General features: G+C 36.9%; 1 protein-coding gene across 2 annotated transcripts in view; it reads right to left on the reverse strand.

The window, feature by feature from the left end:
- LOC104587998 (5'-3' exoribonuclease 3-like) overlaps positions 1-11,947 on the reverse strand; it is a 64,422-nt gene extending 52,475 nt beyond the window's left edge. For both annotated transcript variants that reach the window (XM_010245783.3, XM_010245782.3), the window contains exons 1-12: positions 11,319-11,947; positions 6,561-6,663; positions 6,394-6,470; positions 5,590-5,781; positions 5,338-5,457; positions 5,137-5,199; positions 4,647-4,796; positions 4,365-4,529; positions 2,050-2,127; positions 1,837-1,923; positions 354-638; positions 93-188 (exon numbers count right to left, since the gene is read on the reverse strand). In XM_010245783.3, the coding sequence (XP_010244085.1) occupies positions 93-188; positions 354-638; positions 1,837-1,923; positions 2,050-2,127; positions 4,365-4,529; positions 4,647-4,796; positions 5,137-5,199; positions 5,338-5,457; positions 5,590-5,781; positions 6,394-6,470; positions 6,561-6,663; positions 11,319-11,522 (1,620 nt within the window). In that variant the 5' untranslated portion in view covers positions 11,523-11,947. The remainder of the gene's footprint in view (positions 1-92; positions 189-353; positions 639-1,836; positions 1,924-2,049; positions 2,128-4,364; positions 4,530-4,646; positions 4,797-5,136; positions 5,200-5,337; positions 5,458-5,589; positions 5,782-6,393; positions 6,471-6,560; positions 6,664-11,318) is intronic.
- Positions 11,948-12,651: the final 704 nt, after the last annotated feature.

Consider the following 12,651-nt stretch of genomic DNA (forward strand, 5'->3'; position numbering starts at 1 on the left):
TAGGCTTCTAAAGAAGAGTAATTACAATTTAGATAAATAGTATGTCAAAAAGAAAGAATAAAACCAAGCAAGATGCAGCTGCAAATTAAAACCTTGTCTTCCTCCATATTTTCTGAGTTAAAGAGGTCCGACTTCTCGCGAATTAATTCTTTCAGCTTCATCTTCAATTCTTCCTTGTTTTCATGTATCTAGAACCACGAGAAAAGAACGAAATAACTCCACAAACATCATCTAGAAAATTTAATAATTCGTTTATTTGCAACATTAACTTAATCAATCCCTCCCTTCTAGTACAAATTGTATCAAACAAATGGCCAGCTTAATATAAGATATTGCAAGATAACCATACTTACCATTGCAAGACTATTTTCTGCTTCAACAATAGCAGCGCCTATAGTGGACCCTGAGGACAAGCATGCAACTTTTCGGGGGCGCAGATTTTCTTTAATAACAGACATTGAACTAGTTGAACTGTTATTAGATCCTTTTTGCTTGTATGGCGAGGGTGAAGGTGCAGAAGCAAGACGAGAACCATGAAAGTGAGCAACTGCAACCAGAGAATCAGGCATGACTTGAGGTTCAGCATCATCTCCTCTTTTTGCTTGTGCCTTTTCACGCTTTATTCTTTCTGCCTGCCGCTGAAAAATTATTCAGTAAAATTTTTATATTAGCACAGTTACTGTAGAAAAACATGGATGAAGAACTACCACATAATTTAAAATAGCCCTATCATATTTAGAATCAGATGTCTGTGCACCAAACACTCTTTCTACAGACAAGCAACAAACTATTTGCATGGATATCTTTATATACGTATAAGCAGATTGTACTCCAGTAGGATCAAACATCAAGGACAACGAGAACAATTTTGTAGTGAACCCATGTCCATGTTAGGCAATCAGGTGATGCCAAGTTGGGACTCTGAAAGATCAACCTGGGAATAATATTCTGAAAGCCAGAAAAGGGGAGGTTCATGGGTCAGAGGTTCAACCGGAGTTCGAACCCTGATGACCTGGCATATACTTATATATACTATGGGTCATATAAATACTATATATAATTTATTTTACAACTTTTATTATACTTAAATATGGTGGATGGATGGCAAGTTCCTTAATTTTTAAAACAAATGACCAGGGTTAAAGTCTCTTAATTTACACTTTATATAAAATACATGTGTAATAAAGTAATATATAATAAAGAATCATCAACTAACACAATTAAAAGGTGGATTAGTGGTAACTAAGCAATAAATGAAAATGTGTCTTGTCACACACATTTTAATATTTCAATTATTTAATGACCCAGGCGGTTTCATGGAACCAGGACCTGTTCACCAGTTTTCCAGTTAAACCAGCCAGTCAGTCGATTTTCACCAGGTTTTTAGCAATTACAGTTGTTGGGGTAAAACTGAACCGGCCAGGCCCCAGTTCAACCAGTCCAATCCGGTTCCCTAAACACTACCTGGGAATGGGGAAAAAAAAAAGTAAAAAGAAGTTTCCAACATGCTTCTACACTTTTCTTTTATATATACATACATATATATATATATATATAATATAGAATTATATTACTATAAATATATCCAGAAAAGGGGAAAACCCCACATGGTACATCAATCCTCACCCTACATGATTGATGGGTTAGAACTTAGAACCATGTACACCTGTATACATGTATGCCCATTTATACATCTAAGTAAAGATGTATAAATTATACAAAGGGAATGCCAAATGTTATGTAAAAAAAATCCTGCTTAACATTTATTTAACAACCCTGTGCATAAAGTAAATATCTTTAAAGAAGCCATCTTAGAAATCACATTACGGAACCAACCTGGTGCAGTCGAGCTCTTTTCTGAAATATTTTATCCTCAAAGGACCCGACTGCCTGAATGAAATGCTCCACCCTGCTCAAATTTGGCTGAGAACCAAAAAAGAAACATGTTCCAAAAATAAGAAACAAGCATTATTATGGAAAGCAATAACAAACCAACTTTGATAATTATACTTGGACCAATTTATGGAAGCTAAGATGGCAAACCGATACCTTGCTTGAGTTAGTCAAGTAGCCACCCATTGCCCCAAATTCCTTTTTGTAAACAGCCAACAGCAAGTTGATAGCACCCTAAATATCAAGAAGATAAAACAAGAGAGAGTGTTTAAAAACTATAATGATTCTTTGACAGTAAGATTAAAGTAGTATAATCCTACAAAATCTTCCCCAATTTGGTTGCTTATGGGATCTTTGAAGCTGGACCTCAGATATCAACAGAGCAATTTCTAGTGAACAATCAAAACCATGTCCAATTAATTTAGAATTTGACTGCCTAATTTTCCAGGTAGCTCCCTTACAATAGAAATTCTATATGGACTTGATAAGAAGAGGTATGGAGATTAGTCAACTCATTACGAATGAGCTTCCTGGAGTAAACTTTGGGTAAAATGGCACAACTTCTCTAATTGTATCTCAGGAATTGGTTTGAATGGAAGATCACCGACTATCGTCACACAACCCTATTTCAATATCTGTTTATATACATTACAAACAAAGCATTTACAATTGCAAAGGTGCCCCTGAGAAGAGCTAGGGGCTAAATTTCTTATAATGAAAGTACAATAAAGTACAATAATGTTGTCCATCAGACTCATGCTAATATGATAAAATAATTCACCTCTAGAGGTGTATACAAGGATTGAAATATCAATACAATACATCCAATGTGGGGCATATCGTATCGGTATCGTTACAAACCGACACGGGATACACAACGACTGGATGTTTATCCTGCCAGTTGTGCATATCAAGCCGATAAGGGTGCATATCGGTCCGTATCGTGTTGTATCGGCCAATACGTACCGATACGGACCGATACACAACCATGCGCCCATGCATCTTGCTACTAAAAAAGAGGATGGAGTGATTTGAACCAGTTCAAGTAGCGCAACAGCACTTAGTGCTTAAGCTCTTAAACCACCAAACGGTTTTGCTTCTTATGATAATACGTGAAATAAAAATACTTTTATTAACTTTATTATCAAAATGTAATCCAAATAAATAATACATATTTATGTTTAACAACTCCAATTAAAAATTAAAAAGCATAATATTCAAAATTAATATTTTATAAAACAGTGGAATAAATAATCAATCAAATCCACGTTTATATCAAAAGATTTTTTTTCACTTCAGTATATCAAATGACTATTTCAATCTCAAGATTTAGTACTTAAAATTTACAAGTTTTCACATGGCATATATCTTAAAATTATTATATATTTTTTAAACTATTAATTAATATTTTATTTACATTAAATAAGAATGTATTTATTATTTACAAAAATAAATTATTTACAAAATATTCAAGAATATAATATTACATTGAGTCTATCAAATCTACTAATCTACATTATATCAAAAATATATTTTTTAATTTTATAAAAATTACAGAAATAAAAACATTAATAATATAATAATAATTTTAGTAATTAAAATTATGAATTTGTATATGATATGTATATTGGAAAATTTAATACATATGGTATATTTTAAGCCAAGAGTATAGATTTTTATAAATTATTAATTGATATTAATTTGCATTTGAGAATTTAATATTTTGTTGACTGTTTTGTTAATGTAAAAAAGCAAAAATAGTAAAATAGAAAATAATTAAAATATAATAGGTGCATATATTTTGTGTTTTGGACTCTTGATTGATGTATCATCAATAAAATTGTACGATATATCTATGCATCTTATTATATTAATTGTAATATATTTTTTCATATACACCATTAAAATATACATTTTTAATGTATTTATACATTATTTGTGGCTATTTGACCTGTTTCTATTTAACAGGCTGTTTCTATGTTTTTCCTTTTTTTACGATAGGTAATGAAATTTAGAAGGTCATTGGTTGCTACAAAATTTAGGGAATTAGCCTATGGATTAGAGATGTCTTTTAACAAAATCCATCACCTGGTCAATTCTTGGGCACCTAACCAACTAGGCTCTCTATTGTCACCTAGCTTCACCTTAGTTTTTACCTTAACACTATGCTAGGTTAAAACATCCACAAGAAAGAGATCAATGATGGTAAAAGCAATGAAAATGAGCTTTTAAAATATGCATAGTTTGCATTTACATTTTATAATGCATATATCGCTGCCACACATATGCATCTAATGATATCCCTATCATTTTTTTAATTATCTGGGGACTCAGATTTATCAAGAAAAAAGGACAAAGCTATTATTGTACAATAAGGTCACACCCACCCTAACAATGACACACATCCCTGCTATACACATTGAATTTCATTATCTTCAAAACAAAAGAATCAAAATTAGTGCATGGCGAACCTCTCGAATCTCCAACGTGGGCATATGCGGCAAAAAATCATTCCCAACAAAGAAACACATGAATATAAAGTCATCCACGATGCATTCAAAATCTATCTCAAACGGAGGATTAGGAATTCTCATGTCAAACTCCAGGTACTCTCTGAGAGTCCAGATGTTTAGAAACTGCAACAATAGTAGAAGTTTAAGAGATTAGGAACAAAGACAACCAATAAACATAAAACGACTATTCCAACACCATCCAAGTTCACACCATTAGCATGGATAGAATTCAATACTGACCTGGTAAGGTTTCTTGGAGACAGCAGCACTTTCACCTTTCTCATCAAATTCCCCTGACTTTCTTTTTGCTTTTCCTTCACAATCTGCTGCTAAATGACCCATTTGACCACAAAGGAAGCATTTGTCTTGTTGTCCAGGGGTGAAAACAATCTGAAATGTGCCACTAGTAAGTCACATGGAAAACAAAGTTTTCACAAGCACAAAATAAATTGCATACATAAAAGGAAGAGAATAAACAAAATATATATAAGAAAACACAAATGGACCCACAATCACTTGCTATTGAGCTCCAGATTCATGCCTGCTTCTCTCTTCCTCTAAATGAAATAATTATAGTTACTTTTAAAAAACCAATTTAAAAGAATGGAGTTTGCATGAGTACACGTCCAATTTTTTCGTATGCCACTCCTTTTAGTAATCGTGCTCATTCAAGTGAATGATAACCTCAATTCAAGATTCAGAACTCATCAAGGAACATATGCATACTAACCTCTCGCAGGATTGAGAAATGAACTTCATGAGTAGCCAATGCCAACATGATTAAATCTGCATCCTGACATATAGTTATGGCACATGACAATAAACAATAATTAGATTGTAGAAAATGCATCAAAAAATACACAGAATCAAAGCAAAAAACATGTCTTTCTCTTGCATATAGGAAGAGCATGTGTTGAAGAAAAACACATACCAAACCATACAAGCAATGGCGTGTATTTGGATCATATCCAGATAGGTTTCTCTGAAGACGAATGTAAGACATAATTTTGTGTTCCCCTTCACCAGGAACATTTGCATCAGAAAGGATAACCTTCAAAAGAATTAAATGATGAGAAAACAAAGCAAGGATGACTTCCATTAATCATTGTGACAGGAGAAACAAAAGAAGAAAATCAATTTATCCATGAATCGCATGTGCAGAAACATGGATTGAAGACAAAACCTTAATTGATCGCCATCCAGGATCATTGTTTAGTCTAAGATGAATATAGTACTGCAGTGCAACTGACAAAATAGCCATGAACTCAGTTCCAGGAGTGATAATATTTGAATCAAAGACTTGTGACGCTTGTTTTGGCGGAAGTTTTCTGCCCTCCTTCTCAAACTCTTCTCGAAGCCGTTCTTCTTCAGCTGCCTGGACAAGAAGTTTGAAGAAACTGAAGTAACAAGCATAAAAAAGGGTCATCACTCAACGTCGACCCTAGCTATCTAGGGTCTTGGGAGGGCTAGACTGGATACAATTTGGGTTTCTTTTTTTTTGGCACAAAGTAGCCACTCTCAGACGCGAGGCAGCAATCTCACACTTGCAGCCTAAGATTTTACCATTACACCAAGCAATGACTCCTTGAAGTAGTATAACTAAACAAATAAATTTTCTTCTTTATTTATCATCAAAAAAATGACTCCATGAAGTAACAAACATAGCTAAATAAATATAACTCAACAACAATAGAATGTAACATCAAGCATGAAAGTCTCACTGAAATGGATCTCAAAATTGGCTATTCCATGGCAGATTAATGTATGATTATTCAACATTTATGCAGTGTTTGACCTGCCCTGAACTTGGAGTTCACAATTTAGCCATGGAATGGCCAAACAGGACTTATCTAGCCACCCATATAGTTGAGTAAAGGTGCTATTGTGTAGAACTAAATTGACTTTTGACCTTGTTTCTGATCCAAGAACAATAAGAGGATTGAGAAACAAAGGCAGATTTACAAGACAATTACCCCAATGCACCTACCGCTTCTGCTGCATCTTTGGCTGCCCTGAAACGCCTAGACCGTTGCTGATTCATTTTGGCCCTTGGAGCAACACCATCTGAACTTATTTTCAAATAGTTAATATTCTACATATTACAAAAATTGATTAGTGACACTATAAAAAGTAATACTTTATGACAATTCTCACCAATAGCCATGTAAAGAAGCTTCCTGGGCCGCACCATCACAAAAAGTCGATCAATATAATTGAATATGTTCTCAAATACCTCATCAAATGTTGTAGGAGAAGGCTGGATTAAACAAATAAATGAAAATAAATATGATCAATTAAAATATGCCAGCGCATGGTATATGATCCAATTCTACTAAATAAATACTTTTTTGAGAGAAAGTAAAGTATCATTGCATTAAATATGAACAAAATATACAGCAAGATGAAGTGCTAAAGGAACCAGAAAACTGATCTCTCTAAACTTGAACCCCACCCTGCTTTAAAAAAAGATTATCCTGTACAAAAATGGACTCAAAACCTATACCCCTAACCAGCTTGTTACCAGACAACCATGAAAACATCTTTCCCACAATCTTCTGAAAAATGGAATCAGTAGAACTTGTCTTATTTTTGAAAACCCAACTGTTTCTTTCTTGCCACAGGCACCAAAATCCACTGCTGGGGTTAAATTCCAAACTAATCTTCCTCTTTTACTCAAGCCCTCCCCACTCTCCAACCTTTTACAAAATCCTGTACTGAACCTGGGCAGCAACTTTTCACTTCAAATAATTGTGAGATTATGTTTCAGATCTCTGAAGAAAATTTGCAGTGCAAGTAATGGATGATTCACTGTTTCCAGATGTCCTTCGCATAGGACACAGCTATTTGAGTCCAGCAGAGCACCTTTCCGAGAGAGGTTATCCCTAGTAAGTATTCTGTTGAGGTAAGCCGTCCATACAGAAAATGAAATCTTTGAAGGCACATTTTTACTCCAAATGATGTTGGTTGGAACTGAAAGTCCTTCTGAACTGTCCACCACCTTGTAAAAAGATTTGACTGTAAACTTTCCAGTCTTCTCCCACCTCCAGATTCTACCATCAGCCCTTGCTGCCTCGACTTGAGTACTGTAAAGGAGTTGCAGAAGTTCCGTCCATCCCTCCACTTCCCAATTATTTAGATTCCTCCTGAATTGTGGGATCCAAACCACATTAATGCATTATCATCTTGGATTTGCAAACCTTCAGCAACCTTAGCTTCCTTATTTGCTGCAACTTCAAACAAAACAGGGAACCTCTCGTTCAAAGGTCTCTCCCCACACCAAACATCCTTCCAGAATTTGACCCTCTCCCCATTTCCTACTTTGAATTTCACACCTTTTGCAAACCAATGGTAAGATTTCTCAATACCTTTCCAAACCGAGCATCCATAGGAGTGATTTGAAGTTCCTGGATCCCATCCCATATTTCTAACACCATACTTGGCCTGCACCACACTTTTCCACAGCCCTACTTGACTTTCCCCATATCTCCAAAACCACTTCCCCAGCAGAGCAGTATTGATACTTTCCACCCTTCTAACCCCCAGACCCCCTATAGCTTTGGGCTGAGATACCTTGTTCCGGTTCACCAAGTAGTATTTCTGCACTTTCCAGCCTCTCCAGCTGAGGCATAGGGAATGTCTCTCATGCCCTCAATCTCCTCAGAAGTCTTAGGAGACATCTTCTTGGAGAGAGTGACTCCATGCCTGAAAGGAACATTTCATTTCTTGGAGTTCTCCATGCTGTATCTTTTGACAATTTTGTCAATGTAAGCAGCCTGGGATAATCCAATTATCCGCTTCGATCTCTCTCTATAGAGTCGAAGACCCAGTATATATGAAGCTTCTCCAAGATCTTTCATGGAGAACTGCTGTTATAGCCATACCTTGACCGAAGTCAACATTCCTACATCATTCCCAATGAGTAGGAAATCGTCCACGTACAACACCAAAAAGGTGATCTTATCCCCACTGGACTTCCTGTAAACATAGGGCTCATCCGGATTCTGCTCAAAGTCAAACGTTTTGACTGCAGAATTAAAACGGATGTTCCAACTCCTATGATGAGGTGTCGCAATTGAAAAAAGGGCCACCTCGCGCTCAATTTACAAAAACAAATGAAAAGTTGGGCCTGGGTCTACATAACCCGATCCAAAAGTCTAATTTGGGCCAGGTCTTTCAAGTTGGATCATGTGACCCTTTTAAAAGGCATGCGCAAAGCTCCCTTGCGCCGATGGGGGACGATGATTGTGGTCTATTGTCGTCCCAAAGTGTGCCTATCTGCTCGAATCGTCCCCAAACAGGAACGACAATCAGAAAACCCTCCCCTCTTCCTCCGGTTGTGGGAAAGACGTCGGCGACTAGGTTGAAGCTGCATTGGAAACCGACGACTGAAGAAAACTCCACGACGCCTGAGAAGCCAAACCCTCGCTACAATAGGGTCTCGCAAGGAGACTTTGAAGATGACTTAGATTGGGAGACGTTAAGAGATGTGGAAGAAGACGAGGGTGATCTGTTGTCAAGTATTGGTAGCATCAACTCGACAAAGACCTGCAAATTTTTAGACTCTAAAGCTTTCGAAACTGAACTGCTCTTCTCTGAAGATGTTGGTACGGAGATTCTGGAGATACAGGATTTAGGGGCTGGTAACCTTACTGCGGAAAGTGGAAGGCCTACAAGAGATTCTCAGAGAAAGAAGAAAATAGATACAAATCAAGAACAAAGACAGGGTGGCAGTTTTGTGGAGATGGGTTTCCAAAGCAAACCGACTTTGGAACCACTTGAGGAACAACTCCCCCCAATTGCACAGGTGGACACTGTACCCGAACCTGAATCATTTGGGTTTGTCTTTGGAGGAATCGATGAAAACCAGATTCAAGATCAGGGAGTCTCTTCCCCCCTTCCTCTCAATCCAGTTCTTTCTTCGCCCCCACTTCTCTGTCAAAACTCATTTGATTTTTATCCATGTAGTAACCTTCACCCTTTGGATTTTGCAGTTCCAGCTGTTGAAACGTCACTGGTGGCGGATAATGACCCATGTGCAATAGAAAAAGGAGGGGGTGGTGGCAAAGATAATGAGGAGAAATTGTTTAATGCGATGGTTTTGGAAAAGGATGAGGGGGAAATGAAGTTGTTGCAGGTACCCAAGAGAAGGAAAAGAATGACTGCCGTTTGGATAATAGCAGCCATTCCTGCCGGATTGGGTACAAGGAGAGCAGATAATTTGGGAGGGAGGACAACACACTTTCCACCAGGGTAACCTTGCCTCCATAAGAAAGATACTTGGTTTTCCAGGATGTAGCTTCCATAGTTGTCAAGGTGACGCCTAGGCGGTTTTTCATGGTCACCTTGCCCAAACGCCCCAGGTTTTAAATACTAGGCGCCTGCCCAGAGACTTAGGCAGGCGCCTAATATACATATATAAGAAAACTATTTTTTTAATTTATTGTTTTGATTTTTTATTGGTTGTTGTATTCTTTTAAAATACGTCTGCTACATGGTATCATTTTCATATTAAGACAAGTTACAACTGAAAGTATAATCTCCATTTTCTTTTCTCTGTCAAAGGGCTTTCTTTCGATTGGAGAGGGAGGGGAACCGAACAACACTTCAAGCTCAAGCCCCAGCCGAACTCCATTGCACCTCAGCTCCGGCAGCGGCAGGTAAGTTTTTCTTCTTCAGTTTCTTCTTCTTCTTCAACATTTTTTCCTTTTTTTCGAAAAAAAACAGTCCGCCAGGCCAGGCTCCAGTCCTCCCTGATTAATAATGAAAAATGTGATCTTCTTCCCTGATTAATAATGAAAAATGAAAAATGTATTCTTTCTTATACTCTCTTCACTTGCTGAAAGTTTGCAACTGTCTAGACAATATGCCAAAAACTTTAGACCTTGCATAAGAGATTTACAAAGCAATTCAATATCCCTTCCGCATGGCAGTGGACTTTCTCCTTCCCTTGCCCACGGAAATAATTATTGTGATGCTGGATGCGGCGGGCACTAATATTTCTACCCATTGTCATAATTCAAAAGACGCTTGCAGGGTAGCAGCTAATGAAATATAACCATATAAGCTGCTTGCCAAACATTTGGTGCATCTTCAAATGTATTTGCAAATGCATGTATAGTTTCTTTCACTAATTCAAACTTAAAAGCATCATTTCCATAGGAAAAAAAAAACAAAAAAAAAGAAAAGAAAAGAAGATGAATGAAGAAAAAAATCCGACAAACTCAACAGCTGAATAATAATTGGAAATAAGTATTGCAATGCTGGATGCAGCGGGCACTAATATTTCTACCCATTGTCATAATTCAAAAGACGCTTGCAGTGTAGCAGCTAATGAAATATAACTATACAAGCCGCTTGCCCAACATTTGATGCATCTTCAAATGTATTTGCAAATGCACATATAGTTTCTTTCACTAATTCAAACTTAAAAGCATCATTTCCATAGGAAAAAATACCAAAAAAAAAAGAAAAGAAAAGAACATGAATGAAGAAAAAAATCCGACAAACTCAACAACGGAATAATAATTGGAAATAATTATTGCAATGCTGGATGCAGCGGGCACTAATATTTCTACCCATTGTCATAATTCAAAAGACGCTAGCAGTGTAGCAGCTAATGAAATATAACTATACAAGCCACTTGCCGAACATTTGGTGCATCTTCAAACGTATTTGCAAATGCACGTATAGTTTCTTTCACTAATTCAAACTTAAAAGCATCATTTCCATAGGAAAAAAAAAACAAAGGAAAAGAACATGAATGAAGAAAAAAATCCGACAAACTCAACAGCTGAATACCATTTCGAGATTCTTTTGCGTCATTAACAAAGAGTGTTCACCTATTTCCACTTCCCGAAACAAAGAAGAAAAAGTTGCCCGGTGAGGGAGAGAGAGAGAGAGAGAGAAGCATACCCGGTCTTCAGGATGAAAGCAAGGATGGATGATCCCGTTCATATCGAGATAGAGATTGTCGTATTCGATGTTATTAGGGTTAGGTTTACTGGTGTCAACAGGAATACAAATGCCATCGATTTCGACCGGTTCTTCTTCAACCACGTCCACCACCACTCGTGGATACTTCTCCGCTAACCACCTATAGAAGGCCGGGACTCCCATTGGCAATCAACTCGAACAGACGAACACCCAAGATTCGACTCAGTGCTCTTGAACAACCAGCAGCAGCAGAACCGGAAGCCACAAACCCTAAAAGAGGGAAAATAGATGGGAAGGAGAGAGTCGGGATGGAATATCCCCTTTATATATTAGAAGAAATTCCTTCTTACTAGAAATCCCCTTTATTTGCACTTTTGCAGTCGCAGTCCATTAACAATGAGGGAGGTCAGAGGTGGAGTTAGGACAACCGAAACATCCGCTTCTGAGGATGCATGGATGTTACATAAATATCTTCTTCGTATGCCAGGTCGTGCGTGTTCTGAATCCTGATCGGCTGATCCAATATGTCGGTCTTTTCCAGGATTTCTTCACCACGAAATCACCCAGAGTGAGTTCGGAATTCGGATCTGCCCGGGCCAGTATTGTCCAGTCCGAAAATTTGTGGGCCTGGGTACAAGTTATTCTTCCAAGCCCGGGCCCACATCATGCAAACATTGCGAGCCGGGCCTGAGCCCTAAAACATCTAGCCCCCAATATATATATATAATATCTTCAAAAAAAATGACCCGAACAGCACAGCCCGACCTAGAAGATAAAATTTGATAGTATAATATATAATTTATAATATATGTATTATATAAAATTTATAGTATATGTATATATTTGTAATTTCAAATAATACTATATATTTAAAATATGCATCTATTGATATATGCCTAATATGGTTTACATATTTTTTCAGTAATTTTAAAATATATTCTTATTAATTTATATGCCCAAGATGGGTAGGGCCGAGCCAAGGCAGACCAAGAATCCAAGATGCTCTTACCACCTCGTAAAAAGTAAAAACCTAACTTGAGCCCAGTCCAGCCTGACACATAATTGTCCCCTATAAAATATGTTTTGGGTAAAATAAAGAGAACTATCCTATACTTTGGGGATATAGTGATGCTTAGGTCCTTATACTTTAGGAGCATCGATGATGATTCCTCTAATAAGATTTCTCATAAATCATTAATTTCTTAGAAATCAGAGAAATTAAATATTCGGAAACATTATTATCATGTCGGCCAATTTTTCAAAAACCAGTTATGAGTTTGTTTGGTAATGATTTTTCTTTTATGGGAATTAT

The sequence above is a fragment of the Nelumbo nucifera genome, chromosome 6 (genome assembly GCF_055504915.1).
Source record: "Nelumbo nucifera cultivar China Antique chromosome 6, China Antique-T2T, whole genome shotgun sequence".
In the NCBI taxonomy this organism is placed as follows: domain Eukaryota; kingdom Viridiplantae; phylum Streptophyta; class Magnoliopsida; order Proteales; family Nelumbonaceae; genus Nelumbo; species Nelumbo nucifera.